Below are 21,118 nucleotides of genomic sequence, written 5' to 3' on the forward strand. Positions count from 1 at the left end.
GTCACCTTTAGGATCACGTGGATGACCTTTTATGAACTTGTTTTTAGCGCTGCACTATCTTTTGTACATTTACCATAGGAACTTTTTTGATTTTGACTCCTAGTGTCCAGCTGCTTGTCATTTTGTGCTTATTGCGCTGATTTGTTTTTGTTTATTCCCCAGTGTGAAAGCCTGAGTGCTTTCACACTGGGGTGGTGCGCTTGCGGGACGGGAAAAATATGCCTGCAAGCAGCATTTTTGGGGCGATGCGGAACTGTGTTACAATAAGACCCCTTTAACACTGGTGCGGCGGGTCCGTTAGCGGTAAAGCACTGCTAGATTTAGCGGCGCTTTTCAGATGCTAGCGTGGCTCTTTTAACCTCTAAGAAGGGGTTACAAGTGCCCGTTTTGCGGCGCTTCAGAAGCGCTGCCCCTTTTTAGGTGTTAAAAGCGCTAAAATTAGCAGTGCTTTACCGCTAACGACCCTCCACCCCGGTGTGAACAGGGTCTTAAAGTGAAGGTGGTTAAAGTGGTTGTAAACCCGTACAGACCACTTTTACCTACAGGTAAGCCTAGATTAAGGTTTACCTGTAGATACAAGAAATATCTCCTTAACCTACACGGTTTAGGAGATATTTGCAGAAAAGGCTGCACCGAAGTCTAAGGCGCATGTGCATCGTAGACAATGGTGCAGGCGCATTAAGCATGCCGTTAGTGAAGGCAATCATGCCGTCACTGAAGGCTCACGCGCGGGAGTGTCATCGTCGCGGCTCCGGCCAAACACAGGGCCGTAGTCACTCCGGGAGTAATGGTGGCGACGGAGGAGGCAAACGAGGGCCACTGTGGGGGCTTCGATCTCAGGTAAGTACCTCATAATAAGCTAGTATGCTATGCATACTAGCTCATTATGCCTTTGTATTGCAGGGTTTATTTATTTTTTCAGGAGGCTTTACTTCTACTTTCTCTTTAAACCATCTGCAGCTGAAGTGGCTAAACAAAAATCGTTCCTTCTGTTACAGTATAAGAAAAAAAATGTGTGCTTGTCGCATCGGATGAACGGTTGTGATTGGCTCTGGAAAGCCCTATACTAACGATCAGATTATTAAACGATCGTTTTGAAAGCGGTATTTTCCTCGGATTTTCTGATTGTGTGTACAGGCCATTAGAAGAGCTGAGGATACACTAACATTTGTCAGTTCCATGGAATGGCTGGAAGATAAGCGGGAGTATGATAAGGAACACAATGCAGGCGTCGTGCAGTACAACCTCAGGACAGAGAACTCCTCACTCCGCTTCCCCCCCCGGTGCTGGCCCTTTAACGCCGCCGTCCGCTTCCTGTCGCGCGTGCGCACTCCGCTTCTGCGCTTGTCATCATGGCGGCGCGGGGCCATGTGCAGGATCCTAACGATAGGAGGCTCCGACCTATCTACGGTGAGTGACCGGGGGAGCCCGCGGGGGGTGTGAGGAGGACAGCCGAGCAGGGGGCGGCCAGTGTCTGTAATGAAGGGCTCTTTAGGTAGGCCCGGCACCGGAGGAGCTGATGAATGGCTGGCCGGGCGGGGTGATCCGGGGCCTGACATGTCGTGCTCGGGTCTCTATGGTTGTAGATGAGCCGGATCTGTAGGCTGTCATAATGCATGGATCCTGGGGGAGGACTATCAGGCGAGGGACACCGGGGAGGACTGAGACCAGCACACCTCGCACCATAGCAGGCTGGGTCCATCACCCGGGGGGAGGGGAGGACACATAGGGCTATGGAAGTGTACACTGTATATATAGGGGGAGGCATGAGCACCATTTTCAGGTGCTTAATAAAGCCCCTCTTCTACTAGCTTGACCAAATCATGTGACACATCCCCATACACACTATACAACTTTTGTGTCAGATTGCTTCAGATTTACCAAAAACATGTAGTGACCTCATATTATATGGTTTTGGTAAATCCGAAGGAGAAAATTGGATAGTATGTATCCAGTTCTGCACTGGAAGAACACCGGACACACACAGAATATGGGGGGTCTATGTGTCTGTTCACAAAAATGTCACCAGCACACCAAGGATCTCCAGAGCTTTAATCAGCGATCTCATCGTTGCAGCCGATTCAGCGATTCAGAAACCATGTCACATCGACAGTCACCTGTCCGATAAGGGGTCTTGTGTGGCTTCGAAATGTTGTGATCTGCTGTAACGATGTGATCCCTAATTAACCATTTCCGGACCGCCCCACGCGTATATAATGCGGCAGGGCAGCCCTTCAGCACAAAATTATGTATGGCGGTCTGCCTATGTAAACAAGACAGATCGCCATTCTGTGACAGGAGAAGACAGAGATCTTGTGTTTCTGCTAACCATCTAAATGCCCCTGATGTTAAAGGCGTTGTAAACCCTCATGCGGGGGTTCACCCTTAGAGGGCACTTTTTCCCCTTAGATTCCTGCTCGTTTTCTCTAGGGGAATCGGCTAGTTGTTTTAAAATATGTGCAGTACTTACCCGTTTACGAGATTCATCCTCTCCGTCGCTTCCGGGTATGGGCTGCGGGAATGGGCGTTCCTTCTTGATTGACAGTCTTCCGAGAGGCTTCCGACGGTCGCATCCATCGCGTCACGATTTTCCGAAAGAAGCCGAACGTCGGTGCGCAGTATAGAGCCGCACCGACGTTCGGCTTCTTTCGGCTACGAGTGACGCGATGGATGCGACCGTCGGAAGCCTCTCGGAAGACTGTCAATCAAGAAGGAACGCCCGCTCCCGAAGACCCATACCCGGAAGCGACGGAAGAAGATGCAGCTCGAAAACGGGTAAGTACTGCTCATATTTTAATACAAATAGCCGATTCCCCTAGACCGAACGAGCAGGAATCTAAGGGGAGAAAAAAAAAAATGTAATACATGGGTGAACTCCCGCTTTAAGGTGAAAAAACATTTGATTACTGGCCCCCCGTTTAACGTACCTGAGCCCTGGAGAGTCCCGCGTCGAGAGCGCTCTGAATCTTTGCCCGGGGGTTCTTGGCTCTTCATTGGATAGATTGATAGCAGCACCGTCATTGGCTCCCACTGCTGTCAATCAAATCCAATGACCCGGGGGTGGGGCCAGGTCCTGCACTCGGCGGCTATGGATGCTGAATGCAAGAATCGGGAGCGCGCCTGCAAGGTAACCTCTGTGGCAGAGCGCTTCCTGTAGGGGGGTTATCTAAAGCAGGGAGGAGCTGTGAGAGCTGCCAAGGGACCCCAGAAAACGGCGTTCGGGGCAACTCTGTGCAAAACGAGCTGCATAGTGGAGGTAAGTATGACATGTTTTTTATATATATATATCTGTCTCTATATCAATTTTTTTACCTATAGTATCCCTTTAACTAGGGTTGTACCGATACTAGTATCGGGACCGATACCAAGCATTTGCCCGAGTACTTGTACTCAGGCAAATGCTCCCAATGCTTCACCCGATACTTGTACTGTCAGCGGTGATCAGTGCATGGGGAAGTTACAAGTTCCTCTTCTCTCTCTCCCGCGCGGCTTTCAGCTGCTTTAAAATCAGCGGTGATCGATGTTTGTAACTCCCCCACACACGATCACCACTGACTGTCCTGTGTCCTCCAGCCCCCCTCCGTTTTGCTGCAGTCTCCCTCCCTTCGTGTCCCCCGCCATGTTTCTCTCTCCCTCCGTTTTGCTGCAGTCTCCCTCCCGCTGTGTATCCCTCCGTGTTTCTCTCTCCCGCTGTGTATCCCTCCGTGTTTCTCTCTCCCGCCGTGTATCCCTCCGTGTTTCTCTCTCCCGCCGTGTATCCCTCCGTGTTTCTCTCTCCCGCCGCGTATCCCTCCGTGTTTCTCTCTCCCGCCGAGTATCCATCCGTGTTTCTCTCTCCCGCCGCGTATCCCTCCGTGTTTCTCTCTCCCGCCGTGTATCCCTCCGTGTTTCTCTCTCCCGCCGTGTATCCCTCCGTGTTTCTCTCTCCCGCCGTGTATCCCTCCGTGTTTCTCTCTCCCGCCGTGTATCCCTCCGTGTTTCTCCCGCCGTGTATCCCTCCGTGTTTCTCTCTCCCGCCGTGTATCCCTCCGTGTTTCTCTCTCCCGCCGTGTATCCCTCTGTGTATCTCTCTCCCGCCGTGTATCCCTCCGTGTATCTCTCTCCCGCCGTGTATCCCTCCGTGTATCTCTCTCCCGCCGTGTATCCCTCCGTGTATCTCTCTCCCGCCGTGTATCCCTCCGTGTATCTCTCTCCCGCCGTGTATCCCTCCGTGTATCTCTCTCCCGCCGTGTATCCCTCCGTGTATCTCTCTCCCGCCGTGTATCCCTCCGTGTATCTCTCTCCTTCTGTGCTCCTCCTTCACCCCCTGGAACTGTCAGGATGGAGAGCGGGGTAGGAGCCGATAAATCCGGCTCCTTACTGCTCCGAATGGACAGTCAGTGATCACTGACTCTGTCTATTCACATAACTGAAACATTGTAAACTGTGATTACAATGTTTCAGTTTATGAATGAAGAGAAGACCTGGTCTTCTCTGCATTCATTTTCAGCGCAGCTGATGCTGCTGAGAAAGGGACAGGGGAACATGTGTCCCTAGTCCCTTTCTCTGTCTCAAAGGGGAGATGTCAGAGGTCTGTTAAGACCCCTGATATCTCACCAAAGCCCCCCAACAGGGCTGAAAAAAATAAATAATAATAATAATAATTAAAAAAAAAGAATAAAAAATATTATTGTAGAAAATAATAAAAAAATAAAAGAAAAAACACACCGACACGGTCCACCCCCCCCCCCTTAAAAAAAAGAATGCATTATAAATAAAAAAAAAAATTAAAAAAATTAAAAACAAATTGTTAAAGATAAACAAAAAAAAAAAAAACTACTGACACATGTGCTGCTGTCACATGAGATTAAAAAAAAATATCGGTATTCGGTATTGGCGAGCACCCCCAAAAAAAAGTCAAAGACAAATGCATAATGAGCTAGTATGCTCATTTCGAAATACTTACCTTAGAGCATGGGTCTTCAAACTATGGCCCTCCAGTTGTTCAGGAACTACAATTCCCATCATGCCTAGTCATGTCTGTGAATGTCAGTTTTACAATGCTTCATGGGATGTGTAGTTCCTCAACAGCTTGAGGGCCGTAGTTTGAGGATCCCTGCCTAAGAGCGATGCCCTGGATCGGCGCTGACACACCGCTGACAGGGCTGACATGTTTCCTGTAGTTGCTTCCAGGTTCGAGGCCTCTGGCACTGTGATTGGCCGGAAGCCGCGATGATGTCAGTCGCCATTATACGATCGATTGCCGGCGGTCACGGCACAGGCGGGCCATTCCTTCAGTGCGAATGCACCGATGACATCGGCGGCAGTGTATTCAGTAAATATCTCCTAAACGGTGCAAGTTTGAGATATTTACAGTACATATAGGTAAGCTGCCTTATAGGCTTTCCTGTAGGTTCCAAATAAAGAGGAAGACTTTACTTTAAGCTGCATACACACTATACAACTTTTGTTGTTCCATTTCTGAATTGTTATAGATCTAATTCCCCAGAATAGGAGATCTTTATGTAAGATGAGGCTCTGTTGAATATAAATCTCGAAATCCGGTTTGCTTACAAAACACCAGAAATACCCAACGTTCAGTCCCCATTTACACATTGGCTGTTACACAACAGGTGGATGCCCACGATTTTCTATGGGGCTCATTCACACCCCTACACTTTTCAAGCACCTGGCGCGTGAAGCACAAGTGGCGCAGTGGTACGGGTCTTTCAGGGCTAAAACAAGCAGTGAGGAGGCAACATAACACCATCTCACTGCTTGTCAAACACCCTCTGACATGTGATACACCATTGATTATTCTTTAGAGGACAGTGCCAGTGTAAAGGAGCCTCCAAAGGCTGAGTCTTCAGCTAGCAGTGAAAGCTATGTGGGTCACTGACACTCCACCTCCTCCATTCAATCCAATTTGTTTGTTTTCTATCTTGCTGCGGATTCATTTTGCGGTTGGGAATTGGCTTGAGGTTACATACTGAAAGATATTCTGTGAAAGCCCAGTACTCTGTGTGCATTGGGTGTATGGTAGTGTTGGACTAAACGCACTTCCAAATCTTTGGGCTTTTTAAACACATGCATTATGAATTGTACTGTTCATTATAAATTGTTATATAGTCATTTATGAGCTGCTGAAATCTGATTTGTTCTTAGTTTTTTTACATTGAGGGTTATTTACTAAAGGCAAATCCACTGTGCAGTGCAAGTGCATAGATGCTGTAGATCCGAGGGGGACATGCAAGGAAAATAAATAACTGCATTTTAGCTTGCACATGATTGGATGATAAAATCAGCAGAGCTTCCCCCTCATTTTAGATATTCCCTTCAGATCTCTGTTGACTGAACTTCCAAGTGCAAAGTGGATTTGCCTTTAGTAAATAAACCCCTTTGTGTCATAAACGCTGGTCGATGGAATGTAACTCTGGCTTGGTGCGTGTTCTATATTGAGAAAATGCTGCTGTCCACTTCTTGGAAACAGGTGGCACACATGGCTAGTTTTGTACATTTCTTGGTTGGAGGTGACATCAGAACGCTCATTCCAATTTCCTCTTTATGACTTTGTGTTCATTCTGAAGACCTTTTCCTGCTAATGTGTGTCAGACAAATTAACTAGTCCTACTTAAAGCGGGGGTTCACCCTAAAAAAAAAAATTCTTTGTCTACCATGCCATCCAGCATACTAGCGTCAGCTACAGTATGCCTTTATTTTTATTTTTTTCGCTGTACTCACAGTTTAATCCATTAGTTTAGTTTCAGACTCCCCGCGGGGAGTAGGCGTTCCTATGAAGAGGGGAACATGATTGACGGCCGGCTATGACGCGTCATGGGTTCTGAAAATAGCCGAAATAGGGCTCGGCTCTTCACGGCGCCTGCGCAGTCAGCTCCTAGTCTGTGCGCAGGCGCCGCATAGCGCCGTGAAGAGCCGAGTCCTACTCCGGCTATTTTCGGAACGCGCCATAGCCGGCCGTCAATCATGTTCCCCTCTTAATAGGAACGCCTTTCCCCGCGGGAGTCTGAAACAAAACTAATGGATTAAACTGTGAGTACAGCGCAAAAAAATAAAATAAAGGCATACTGTAGCTGACGCTAGTATGCTGCATTTCATGGTATAAACTTGTTTTTTAGCGTGAACCCCCGCTTTAAAGTTGTAACCACGGCACTACCTGCATGGTGTTTGCATGTTCCCCCTGCGTGGGTTTCCTTCCACCCTCCAAAGACAGTTGATCATGTGTGCATTATCTGTGTTGAATGGGCACTTGTAGTCTCCATTTGGGGACAGGCCTGTCCTAACCCATGTGAGATGCATAGGTGTTCCATGTAGCCACGTGCAGCCAGCCTGTTCAAATCATTGACAGGTGGGTGGGCACACAGATCTCTAAGCGCATGCCTAGAATACATCTGTGCAGGCGCAACGTCCGGCTCCTGACAGCTGCCTGCTTGTACATCCACCGGGACAGATAGTTACTTCAGCTGCCCTGGTGGTACGTTGAGAACTACAAATTGTCTGCCTCAGTGGTAGGTCGTAGAGATGCATCAAAATTTTGGCGGCTGGTGTTTTCGGCATTTTGCCTAATGGATAGAAAGCTGCCGAAAACGCACGCGATTTTTGGTACGATTTTTTACTGTGCTTATGGTGTGTTTTTTCATAGGTCATGTGACTTATAAACCGCATAAAAAAAAAAAAAACAACCTAACACTGGTGCATTATTGATCAGTTCTTGCTGTTTTCAATGCATTTCAACGGAGAGGTGCATTTTGGTGCCTTTTTTTTTTTTTTTTTTTTTTTTTTTTTCGAGGTTGTAACCCCATTTGGAAATGTTTTTACCTACATGTAGGCCTATAATGAGACTTGCTGTAGGAAAAAAAGAAAATCTCCTGAACGTGCTCCGTTTAGGAGATATTCACCCTGCATGCACTGTGAAGGTCCGGCATACCTTGCAGGAACGGCTCCGGCCAATCACATAGCCTGGAGCGCATGAACCCAGAAGACATGCATTATGTCATTGCCTTGCAGGCTGTGTTTTTTTTGTTTTGTTTTGAAACGTCTACAGTTTACAACCACTTCAACTGGCCAAAAATGCAGCAAGCTCCATTTTAACACCAACGGAAGCGCAACGGACCAGTGTGAAAACATACATAGAATTTTTATAGGGATGTTTTTTTGTGAGCTTTTCTTGCGCTAAAGGTGCCGATTCTGGTCGATAAATTCATAATCGATTAAAATCATAATGTTTATTAGTCAAATACAATATTGGGCGCTGCCCGCTCCTACAGCGCCTCAAAGATGCGGCTGGCAGTACTTTTTTGCGGCCCTGCCAGCGCACCGCTCCAGTGTGAAAGCCCTCGGGCTTTCACACTAGAGAGAAAGGTGCGGCTCTTTCGGGGCGCTTTGCAGGTTCTATTTTTAGCGCAATAGCACCTGCAAAGCACCTCAGTGTGAAAGTAGCTTAAAGGTGAACTTTTATACTTTTTAAATGAAATAAATGCATTCCAGTTGCATTACAACAAAAGGTGTAAAAACAGCTTTCGTCCCTGCCAAACAAAAATAAAATGGCATGCAGCCTCTCCAGTTTGTATACATGCCATGACTGCAATACCTCCTGTTACTTTCGCCAAGCAGTACTGCCACCAAAGGCAACCCATTCAAGTGAATGGGGCTACGCCACTATGATGAGCCAAACCCTTGGCTCATGGTTGAAACATGGTTCAAGATATCAATTTGGCAGTCAATAAAAATAAAATCCTAGTAGCTTCCCTGCTCTACTACCCTCTGAAAAGCAATCCACCATGGATCGTTTTCAGAGCACATACACAGCTGCCTCTACATACAAAAATGTGCCCTGCACTTAGTCATGCACATGTGCCCTGCAGATTTTACTCGCATACACGAATAAGAGTACTTTAGGCACCTATTTTACACGGTCTAAACACAGCATTTATTCTGCCCTTGTGAATGAGCCCTTAATGCAGGGTTGACAAATTTGCTTGGAATCTAGGAGCCAGGTAAAAAAGTTAGGAGCCAGAAAACGCACCCCGTCCCGACGAGCTTGCGCGCAGAAGCAAACACATACGTGAGCAGCGCCCGCATATGTAAACGGTGTTCAAACCACACATGTCAGGTATCGCCGCGATTGATAGAGCGAGAGCAATAATTCTAGCCCTAGACCTCCTCTGTAACTCAAAACATGCAACCTGTAGATTTTTTTTAAACGTCGCCTATGAAGGTTTTAAAGGGTAAAAGTTTGTCGGCATTCCACGAGCGGACGCAATTTTGAAGAGTGACATGTTGGGTATGAATTTACTCAGCGTAACATTATCTTTCATAATATAAAAAAAAAATGGGGATAACTTTACTGTTGTCTTATTTTTTTAATTAAAAAAAGTAATTTTCACTAAAAAAAGTGCGCTTGTAAGACTGCTGCGCAAATACGGCGTGACAAAGTATTGTAATGATCGCCATTTTATTCTCTAGGGTGTTAGGATAAAAAATATATATAATGTTTGGGGGTTCTAATTAGAGGGAAGAAGATGGCAGTGAAAATAGTGAAAAATAACATTAGAATTGCTGTTTAACTTGTAATGCTTAACTTGTAATACCAACGGCCACCACCAGATGGCGCCAGCTTACACATCTGGTGGTAATATCTAGTAATACCAATGGCTCACCACCAGATGGCGCCAAGTCGCCAGGACCCTATTTCTAGTCGCCATGGCAACCTGGTGCCCGGGATTTGTCGAGCCCTGCCTTAATGGTTATATGGGATGTCTGTGGGTAAGGGTGGCATACTTTAAAGACTCCTTTTTTATAGAGCTATTGCCATGCTAGTTTTTGCTTAACCCCACTGTCGCCAAACCTCCATGAGTTGCAGCAGGACTCCATGTAAGGCCTGGTTCACGTCACACCTATGCAGGTTGCAGTTTGCATATTCCAGGTGTACCTTGTGTTTTTACAATACACGTTTTAGATCCATTTGAAGTCTATAGAACCAAAGACACAACCTGCTGGTCCCTGGCCCTTTCCATAAAATGCACAGATGTGAATGTGACCCTTGGGTGACCATGTTAAACTGACTGTAGTGTGTTTCTGCAAAACGCACAAAAAAATGCATAGGTGTGAAGCAGGCCTTAGTTTTGGATATCATGGCGAGGTATTGGCACTCTAGTCCAGTTACTATTGCTGTCTGTGCCCCCCCGTTGTGGAGATTCACCCTCTCTAGTTGTCCTGTTGATCATCATCCTCAAAAGTGAAAGTAAAAAAAAAGCCAATTTTTGGTTGACACCAGAACAGTAATAGAGGGCAATCATCCAATGGGGACACTAGTTTTGGGGACTCCCTGGAATTCCCTCACTTTGGGGGCATTCCTCTCACTTCCTGTTTTGGTTATGTGACAGGAAGTGAAGGGAAATCTCTCCAATGGCATACCGATGGTAAAAAAAATGCTTATTACTCTATCCAAAAAAATAATTCGCTTTAAAGTGGAACTAAAGGCAAAAAAAAAAAAAGAAGTTCCACCCAAAAATTGAACTTTTCCAGTCCGCCCCCAATGGCGCAGTAGGGAACCAGGCTGTAAAACTGCAAGGCTTCACTTCCTGATTCCCTTACTGAAGATGCTGGCGCCTTCGCCCAGGAGCTGATGGACAGATTGGCTTTGGGTGAGGACATCGCAGGCGCCCTGGACAGGTAAGTGTCCATATACAGTGGGGATCGAGAAGTTTGGGCACCCCAGGTAAAAATGTGTATTAATGTGCATAACGAAGCCAAGGAAACATGGAAAAATCTCCAAAAGGCATCAAATTACAGATTAGACATTCTTATAGTATGTCAAAAAAAGTTAGATTTTATTTCCATCATTTACACTTTCAAAATTACAGAAAACAAAAAAATGGCGTCTGCAAAAGTTTGGGCACCCTGCAGAGTTAATATCTTGTACTGCCTCCTTTGGCAAGTATCACAGCTTGTAAACACTTTTTGTAGCCAGCCAAGAGTCTTTCAATTCTTGTTTGAGGTATCTTTGCCCATTCTTCCTTACAAAAGTCTTCCAGTTCTTTGAGATCTCTGGGCTGTCTGTCACGCACTGCTCTTTTAAGGTCTATCTATAGATTTTCAATTATGTTGAGGTCAGGAGATTGTGAAGGCCATGGCAAAGGTGTGTTTAGGATCATTATCCATTTGTAGAAGCCATTCTCTCTTTAAGGCTAGGTTCACACTGCTGCGAATTCAAAATCGCGGTAAAATCGCGATTTTTACCGTGATTCGAAATCGCAAAAAGTAGTACAGGAACTCGGTGCAGCGCCGCATATGCGGCGTCGCGCCGATTAGGACCGTGCCATTGCCGGCAAATGCCGCTGATTTGAGATGCGATTTGACATGTCAAATCGCATCTCAAATCGTACCCAGTGTGAACCTGGGCTAACTTCAGCTTTTTCACAGATGGCATCAAGTTACCATCCAAAATTTGCTGAAATTTTATTGAATCCATTTTCCTTCTACTCGTGAAATGTTCCCTGTGCCACTGGCTGCAATACAACCCCAAAGCATGATTGATACACCCCCATGCTTAACAGTTGGACAGAGATTCTTTTCATTAAATTCTGTGCCCTTTCTTCTCCAAACGTACCTTTGCTCATTCCGGCCAAAAAGTTCTATTTTAACCTCTTCGGTCCACAGAACTTGTTTCCAAAATGCATCGGGCTTGTCTATATATTCATTTGCAAAGTTCAAACGCTGATTTTTGTGGTGAGGACGTAGAAGAGGTTTTCTTCTGATGACTCTTCCATGAAGACCATATTTGTACAAGTATCGCTTTATAGTGGAATAGTGTACCACAACTCCAGTGTCCGCCAGATCTTTCTGGAGGGATCATGCAGTCAAACGTGGGTTTTGAATTGCTTTTCTCACAATCCTGCGAGCTGTTCTGTCTGATATTTTTCTTGGTCTTCCAGATCTTGCTTTAACTTCCACTGTTCCTGATGACTGCCATTTCTTAATTACATTCCGAACAGAGGATATTGACATCTGAAAACGCTTTGCTATCTTCTTATAGCCTTCTCCAGCTTTGTGAGCGTCAACTATTTTCAGTTTCAGTTTTCTAGACAACTGCTTAGAAGAACCCATGATGCTGATTGTTGGGGCAGGGTCAGATGAGTCTGGGCATTTAAAACCTTTGAGATTGACATCACCTGGTCTTCCCAGACGATGATTGAGAACAATCCATGACACTGGCAGGTCTCAGCTTTGCAAAGGGGGCAGTGCATGCTATAAATTCTGCAGGGTGCCCAAACTTTTGCAGACACCAAGCGTAAATGATGGAAATAAAATCTAACTTTTTTTTGACATATTATAAGAATGTCTATCTGTAATTTGATGCCTTTTGGAGATTTTTCCATCTTTCCTTGGCTTCGTTGTGCACCTTAATACAAATTTTTACCTGGGGTGCCCAAACTTTCGATCCCCACTGTATTAAAGCTGGGGTTCACCCTGTTAAAAAAAAAAAAAAAATGTTTTTTTTTTATTAGACCATTACATTCGGCATCGTAGCGCGAGCTACGGTATGCCGGTCTTACATTTTTTATCGCCGTACTCACTGTGCTATCGATGATTGAAGAATCCGGGGAATGGGCGTTCCTATGGTGAGAGAAGGTGATTGACGGCCTGCCCTGGCACGTCACGCTTCTCCGGAAATAGCCGAAATAGGCTTGGCTATTCACGGCGCCTGCGCATAGCCTGTGCGCAGGCGCCGTGAATAGCCGAGACCTACTCCGGCTGTCTTCGGGGAGCGTGACGTGCCAGAGCCGGCCGTCAATCATCCTCCCTCTCCATAGGCACGCCCATTCCCCGCGGGAGTCGGATTCTTCAATCATCGATAGCACAGTGAGTACGGGGTTTAAAAATTTAAGACCGGCATACCGTAGCTCGCGCTACGATGCCGAATGTAATGGTCTAATGACGTGAAGGAGGGTGAACTACCGCTTTAAGTCAGCAGCTGCAGTATTTGTAGCTGCTGACTTAAATTAATTTTTTTTTGGTGGAACTCCGCTTTAAGGCCTCATGCACACTGGACATTATAAAAAAGCCAGTAGTGTTGGCTGTATAATTTTAGTTTTTCAGTGGTTTTGTTTAACCACTTCCATACAGGGCACTTATACACCTTCCCACCCAGACCAATTTTTAGCTTTCAGTGCTGTTGCACTTTAACCAGTTCCCGACCCCCGCATGTACATATACGTTCACAATATGGCACGTACAGGCACATGGGCGTACATGTACGTCCTTGCCTATTAGCGGGTGGGGGGTCCGATCGGGACCCCCCCCGCTACATGCGGAGGTCGGGTCCGCTCGGGGAGCGATCCGGGACCACGGCGCGGCTATTTGTTTATAGCCGCTCCGTCGCGATCGCTCCCCGGAGCTGAACAACGGGGAGAGCCGTATGTAAACACGGCTTCCCCGTGCTTCACTATGGCGGCGCATCGATCGCGGCGCGTCATTCCCTTTATAGGGAAGACACGATCGATGACGTCATTCCTACAGCCACACCCCCCTACAGTTGTAAACACATACTAGGTGCACCCTAACTCCTACAGCGCCACCTGTGGTTAACTCCCAAACTGCAACTGTCATTTTCACAATAAAGAATGCAATTTAAATGCATTTTTTGCTGTGAAAATGACAATGGTCCCAAAAATGTGTCAAAATTGTCCGAAGTGTCCGCCATAATGTCGCAGTCACGAAAAAAATTGCTGATCGCCGCCATTAGTAGTAAAAAAAAAAAAAAATAATAAAAATGCAATAAAACTATCCCCTATTTTGTAAACGCTATAAATTTTGCGCAAACCAATCGATAAACGCTTATTGCGATTTTTTTTTTTTACTAAAAATAGGTAGAAGAATACGTATCGGCCTAAACTGAGGAAAAAAAATGTTTTTATATATGTTTTTGGGGGATATTTATTACAGCAAAAAGTAAAAAAATATTGCATTTTTTTCAAAATTGTCGCTCCTATTTTTGTTTATAGCGCAAAAACTAAAAACCGCAGATGTGATCAAATACCACCAAAAGAAAGCTCTATTTGTGGGGGGGGAAAAGGACGCCAATTTTGTTTGGGAGCCACGTCGCACGACCGCGCAATTGTCTGTTAAAGCGACGCAGTCCCGAACTGTAAAAACACCTTGGGTCTTTAGGCTGCATATTGGTCCGGGGCTTAACTGGTTAAATTACAATTGCGCGGTCATGCTACGCTGTACCCAAACTAAATTTTTTTTCATTTTGTACCCACAAATAGAGCTTTCTTTTGGTGGTATTTGATCACCTCTGGGATTTTTATTTTCTGCAAAAAAAAAAAAAATGACCGAAAATGTAGAAAAAAAAAATTGTTTTTGTTTCCGTTATAAAACATTGTAAATAAGTAAGTTTTCTCCTTCACTAATGGGCACTGATGGTACTGCACTGACTGGCACTGATAAGGTGGCATTGATGATGGGCACCAATATGCGGTACGGATGGGCGGCACGGATGGGCGGCACGGATGGGCAGGGATAGGCGGCACAGATGGGCGGGCAGCACAGATGGGCGACACGGATGGGCAGGGATAGGCGGCACGGATGGGCAGGGATAGGCGACACGTATGGGCACTGATAGGTGGCATAGATGGGCACTAACTAATGTGGTGTACTAATGGATGCCAATCAGTGACGCCCATTGTGGGCACTGATTGGCATCCATTGTGGCACTGATTGGCATCCATTATGTGTCATCCCTGGTGGTCTAGGGTGGCATACCTTTGATTTAAATCCCTGGTGATCTAGTGGAATCCCTGGTGGTCCAGTGGGCATCCTTAGGGGGGGCTGTGCTGATAATCGATCAGCACAAACCCCCCCTGTCAGAGGAGCAGCCGATCAGCTCTCCTCTACACGCGTCTGACAGACGCGAGTGAGGAAAAGCCGATTACCGGCTTTTGCTGTTTACATCGTGATCAGCCGAGTTTGGACACGGCTGATCACGTGGTAAAGTGTCTCCGCGAGAGACACTTTACCTAGATCGGTGTTGCGGGGTGTCAGACTGACACCCTGCAACAACGATCGCCGCGATGCGCGCCCCCGGGGGCGCGCAGCGCTCAGAATCCTGAGGACGTCATATGACGTCCAGCCAGGATTCTACAACCACTTTGCCGCCGTCAATCTGTCATTGGCGGGCGGCAAGTGGTTAACTTAAAAAATAAATAAATAAATATACTCTCACAAAAACGTATGGCTCAAAAAAAAGCGTATGCTTTTATCAGCTAGTGTTTTTACAAACTCCTCTCAAAACCCACTAGTTCTGTTTTTTTTTTTCTAGCTGGAAAATGCCTCTTCCAAAAACGAACAGCCTGTGTGAGCATGGACACAGGATAACATGCTGGGAATTTTATTGGCTGCAAGGAAAAAAAAATGTCTGAAGCCAAAAACAGCAGCTGTAAAAAGGTCCAGTGTGCGTGAGGCCTGATTCTTCTGCAGACGCCCCACCAGTGGACGTCTCGGGAAATTGCAATCGCCAACATGTGATACAACCAGACGGCATTGAAGCAAAACAGTATTTGTTTTGTGTGGAGCTGACCTTTAATCGACCCAAAAAAATCGGTAGAGGAGACATTCCTCTTTTAGGCTCCATACCCACTAGTGTTTTTTTCAAGCTCCTAGAAGGTAAATGTGTACTTTTTGTGAGCTTCATTATTTTTTTTTTTTTTTTTTTTTTTTGAGTTTCTTGAAGCGTTTTTCCAGGAGGAATGCTACTAATAGCGTTTTTTGGGCTTTAATTTTTCCCTTTAATACAAAAATGCCAATAAAACCCTAATGCTATGTTACCAATGTTTTTTAACCAGTGCTTTTTTTTTTAGCATTTTTTGGGGTTTTAAAATAAACACTAGGGTGTATGGAGCCTGAATCGGGCTTGGTTGGCCAGAATATTGCGTTTTAACTGTACATACCTTGTTGAAAAGCCAGTGTTTACCGTTCTGCTTTTACATTTCTACAGACGCCAAGATCTATATAATGAGCTATATACTGACATTTTGAAGAACTCCAGGAAGCCATGTTCATGTTATCTGTTGCTGTAATAAAATACCATTTCCTTTTTAAATAAAAAACTCTCTGTGAAATAATGCACTGATTGGAGGCTGAGATACAGAGAGAGTGTGTGTCTGTCTTCACCCTTCCTCTGTCACTGCACACTGCCCTAAGCCATTGAAAAATGAAGACTTTGCTCCCCCTTTGTTCCCTAATGATATGAATCTCTGCTCCAAGGTTTACTGAAGCTATAACTTGTACTGATAACAGAAAATGCGTAGATTGGACCTATGGGTTACTTTGCAGTGCTTGTTTGAATCTTAAGCCGGCCATTCATGGATCTTCTCCCCTATCAGAACGGCAATCTGCCTTGTTTACATAGACAGACCACCGTTCTGCCTCTCATGGCAACAATCGCAGGTGGCTGGCAGACATCAGGTCCGACGGACCCACTGATTGGCTTCCCCTCTGGCGTGTGCGCCAACTAGTGGCTATTGCACGAAATTACCTACAGGTACGTGATTTTGCGCAGTAGAGCCGACCTGCCACAGTACATGTACGTTAAGCGGTCGACAAGTGGTTAAAATAATGGTTTTGCACAGAGCAGCCCTGATTCTCCTCTTCTTGGGTCCCCCGCCAGTTCTTCTTGCTCTTCCCAAGTCTCTTGCTATGTGGGCACTGGTGTGTCCTCACTCCTGGAATGCATGAAGGTAAAAAGACCTTCAACCTTTACAACCACTTTAGACTTCATAAGCTGGCCATGCACTGTGCGAATTTTGGTGTGTTCTTAGCTTTGTTCGTGGTTGGCTCTGTCAGCCCCCTCCCACCCATCATCCTTCAATCCATTTGCCGTATTTTTCGCACCTAGGTTTAAGAGGAGGAAAACGAGAATAAAAAAAAAAAAACATGAAGCAAATGGTGTGCAAAAATATTTACCTGTGCCATACAATGCAGCTTGACCTGTGCCATACAATGCACCCTTACCTGTGCCTGGCGAGGACGTCATCATATCTGATAGAGCAGCCTGAGCCAGCGCGGCAGCGGCACGCACTCCATTCAGCCTGCTCTGTCTTCAGGCAAGGCCGAGTGCAAGGTGACAGGCTCACGGGAGATGGCCACTCCCTGTATTCTAACGCGGGGGGCGTTCCTGGTGGTCAGTATTTGCTCCATAAGACGCACAGGCATCCCCCCCCCATTTTTTTGTGTGGGGGGAGTGCGTCTTATTGAGCGGAAAATACAGTATTTATAATCTTTATTAGGGTTAGCAGCAAATCTGGGCAGGCCGTTTTTAGAATGTTTTTTGTAGAATAAGTCCTTTTTTTACATTTTTGCTTTGTTTCATGACCCATCAAAGGCATGAAGATATAAAGGCGACAATATTGCATTACTTTTCACAAAGAACAAAGCAATGTTTCTCTTTGACCGTGTCTGTATATGCCTGCTTTTTTCTTTTTTTTTTCCTTTTCTTTTATAACAAAATTAGTTCAAGCTGACTATACTTGTCATTGTGATCTGTTGCCATATTTATTGGGAACATTGGATAAATTGGACCTTTCAGCAACTTTACAAGCTTCAATGAACAAATTCCTGACAAGTACATCAAAGTGCAATAAAAAAGTCCCCTTTTATTAGCAGTTGTTCAGCTCCAGTGTTTGGGGAGATGCCTACAGTCTCTTTTCTGCCCTTAGTTATTGGTGCTTTGCCCTTCCTATCCAGTCAGATTGAGAATTTGCCCGATGTTGGAACAGTACAGACAGTTCTCATTTAAGGTGCATTAATAACAGAACCGGAATGCTTAGTTTTCCTCAGTCTAGTTAGAGTTCTATTTATTTTGTCTGGGAAAGAAACTGCCCAAATAACCCATAGCTACTGAATTGTACTGTCTGTGGGGCCCATTGAAGGAATCTGGTCACAAGTATAGGAACACGTCCTGTTGCTAAGGTGCTATGGGTTTTTAATTATGGACAGTTTACTAAAGTCCCAGATCTATTTAATTCTACATCCTTCACTTATTTCTAGCTGATGGTTCATATCCTGTGATACTTGTGATCAGGAGAAAGATGCCGTACTGGTGTGGGGATAGTGGAGTGATTTACCGAATTCTGTGGCCTGATCTAAATGGAGACTAACCGCTTATAGTAAAGCGAGACACGTGGTACATTACGCGACCGTAGTTCACTTTAACCACTTAAAACGGGAGTTCAACCAATTCCTTTTTTTTTTTTCCCCCTTAGCTTCCTGCTCGTTTTGTCTAGGGGAATTGGCCATTTGTTTTAAAATATGATCCGTACTTACCCGTTTTCGAGATGCATCTTCTTCCGTCGCCTCCGGGTATGGGCCTTCGGGAGCGGGCGTTCCTTCTTGATTGACAGTCTTCCGAGAGGCTTCCGACGGTCGCATCCATCGCGTCACTCGTAGCCGAAAGAAGCCGAACGTCGGTGCGGCTCTATACTGCGCCTGCGCACCGACGTTCGGCTTCTTTCGGAAAATCGTGACGCGATGGATGCGACCGTCGGAAGCCTCTCGGAAGACTGTCAATCAAGAAGGAACGCCCATTCCCGCAGCCCATACCCGGAAGCGACGGAGAGGATGCATCTCGTAAACGGGTAAGTACTGCTCATATTTTAAAACAAATAGCCGATTCCCCTAGACAAAACGAGCAGGAATCTAAGGCTAAAAAGTGCCCTCTAAGGGTGAACCCCCGCTTTAAGCCCCGGACCAATATGCTGCCTAAAGACCCAAGGGGTTTTTACAGTTCGGGACTGCGTCGCTTTAACAGACAATTGCGCGGTCGTGCGACGTGGCTCCCAAACAAAATTGGCGTCCTTTTTTCCCCACAAATAGAGCTTTCTTTTGGTGGTATTTGATCACCTCTGCGGTTTTTATTTTTTGCGCTATAAACAAAAATAGAGCGCCAATTTTGAAAAAAATGCAATATTTTTTACTTTTTGCTATAATAAATATCCCCCAAAAACATATATAAAAAAATGTTTTCCCTCAGTTTAGGCTGATACGTATTCTTCTACCTATTTTTGGTAAAAAAAAATCGCAATAATCGTTTATCGGTTGGTTTGCGCAAAATTTATAGCGTTTACAAAATAGGGGATAGTTTTATTGCATTTTTTTTTTTTTATTTATTTTTTTTTACTACTAATGGCGATCAGCGATTTTTTTTTTTATTTTTTTTTTTTTTTTTTCTTGACTGCGACATTATGGCGGGCACTTCGGACAATTTTGACACATTTTTGGGACAATTGTCATTTTCACAGCAAAAAATGCATTTAAATTGCATTGTTTATTGTGAAAATTACAGTTGCAGTTTGGGAGTTAAACACAGGGGGCGCTGTAACATTTAGGGTTCAGTGTGTGTGTGTGTGTGTTTACAACTGTAGGGGGGTGTGGCTGTAGGATTGACCTCATCGATCGACTCTCCCTAATAAAAGGGATCACTGGATCAATGCGCCGCCATAGTGAAGCACGGGGAAGCCGTGTTTACATACGGCTCTCCCCGTTCTTCAGCTTCGGGGAGCGATCGCGAAGGAGCGGCTATAAACGAATAGCCGCGCCGTCGTCCCGGATCGCTCCCCGAGGCTTGCCGACCGCCGCATGTACCGGGGGGGGTCCCGATCGGACCCCCCACCCGCGTCAAGCAGAGGACGTATAGGTACGTGCATGTGCCTGTCCGTGCCATTCTGCTGACGTATATTTACATGAGGAGGTCGGCAAGTGGTTAAAGGGGTGTTCCAGCCTTTTTTTAAGTTTATTAAAAGTCAGCAGCTACAAAAAGTGTAGCTGCTGGCTTTTAATAACAGACACTTAACTGCTCCACGGTTCCAGCTCCTCGCCGGCCGGGGCTCCTCTCCTCGCCCCCCCCTCGCCGGCCGGCGTCTTCATTCCTAGTGTGGGCACCCGGCAGTGATGACTTTCGGCTTCACGGCCGGGCACCCACTGAGCATGAGCGAGCGGCGCCGTCCGATTGGACAGGCGCTCGCCTACAGGGAGGTGCTGCAATAAGGTGAAATAAGCTATTCGCCTTACCAGCCCCTCGGCGGAAGGAGGAAATGGGACAGGAAGTCCCCTTCTCCTGAAGCCCCCACTCCCCCCCCCAAAAAAATTACATGCCAAATGTGGCATGTAAGGGGGCGAGGAGTGGGTTAAGTGGAAGTTCCATTTTTAGGTGGAACTCCGCTTTAAGGTTTCATGCATGTGGGTATATTCAAATTCTCATAAAATAATGCTCATTCTGGTGTATAGTTCTGAATATTGACAGGTATATGGCATTTTGAAGTATACGCACTTAAAGCGGAGTTCCGGCCACAATTTTAAAAATAAAAACTTTTTAAATATAAATACCCCTGTAATACACAAGCTTAATGTATTCTACTACAGTTAGTCTGTAAACTAAGGTCCGTTTTGTTAGGTTGTTACAGCATTTAGACACTTTATAAAACAAAAATTGACTGGGGCCATCTTAAGTGTGGGCATCATGAAGCCAGACTGTATGACTTCCTGGATTTCAGCCTTGCAGTTCTCACACAAGCTCGGTTCTGCACAAGCAATGTAATGGTTTCAGATCAGGTTTCAATAGCAACGGGAGTGTCAGAGGAAGTTACCGCCCCTTATCTATGCAAACCTCTCCTCCCCTCCTCCTTCCAGGAACCAGTAAATATACGAAATAATTTGTTCCTGTGCAGATATATCTACATAACAAGATGATATATATATCTTGTTATATATGTAGTGTGTATACATATACCAGACATGTGCACTGTCAATAAATTAATTTTATTTAGTTCCGTTTTGCATTAGCCGTTATTTCGTATTTTGTGCCCGAAACTCACTTCGGATTCGTACGCTCATAATGGGCACAGCAGGAGCACAGCCACAGGAAGTCAGCACAGAACAGGGATGGTGGGAACCCTTCATGAGGGATTCCCACCATCCCTGTGCTGAGTTCCCGGGTCTGTACACCAGCTGTGCCCATTATGAGGGCTTCCCACCATCCCTGTGCTGAGTTCCTCCTGCTTCCTTCTTCCCCCAGCACAGCACATTGCCACCATAACATTGCCCACCGCATTGTCCCCGGCAC

The 21,118-nt window shown here is 45.7% G+C and overlaps 1 protein-coding gene across 1 annotated transcript in view; it reads left to right on the forward strand.

Annotated features, from left to right (window-relative positions):
• The first annotated feature begins 1,286 nt into the window (after positions 1–1,286).
• Positions 1,287–21,118, forward strand: part of NAA25 (N-alpha-acetyltransferase 25, NatB auxiliary subunit) — an 89,307-nt gene continuing 69,475 nt past the window's right edge. The window contains exon 1 of the mRNA XM_040346223.1: positions 1,287–1,410. Within this exon, the coding sequence (XP_040202157.1) occupies positions 1,353–1,410 (58 nt within the window). The 5' untranslated portion in view covers positions 1,287–1,352. The remainder of the gene's footprint in view (positions 1,411–21,118) is intronic.

Source organism: Rana temporaria, chromosome 1, assembly GCF_905171775.1.
Source record: "Rana temporaria chromosome 1, aRanTem1.1, whole genome shotgun sequence".
NCBI lineage: Eukaryota > Metazoa > Chordata > Amphibia > Anura > Ranidae > Rana > Rana temporaria.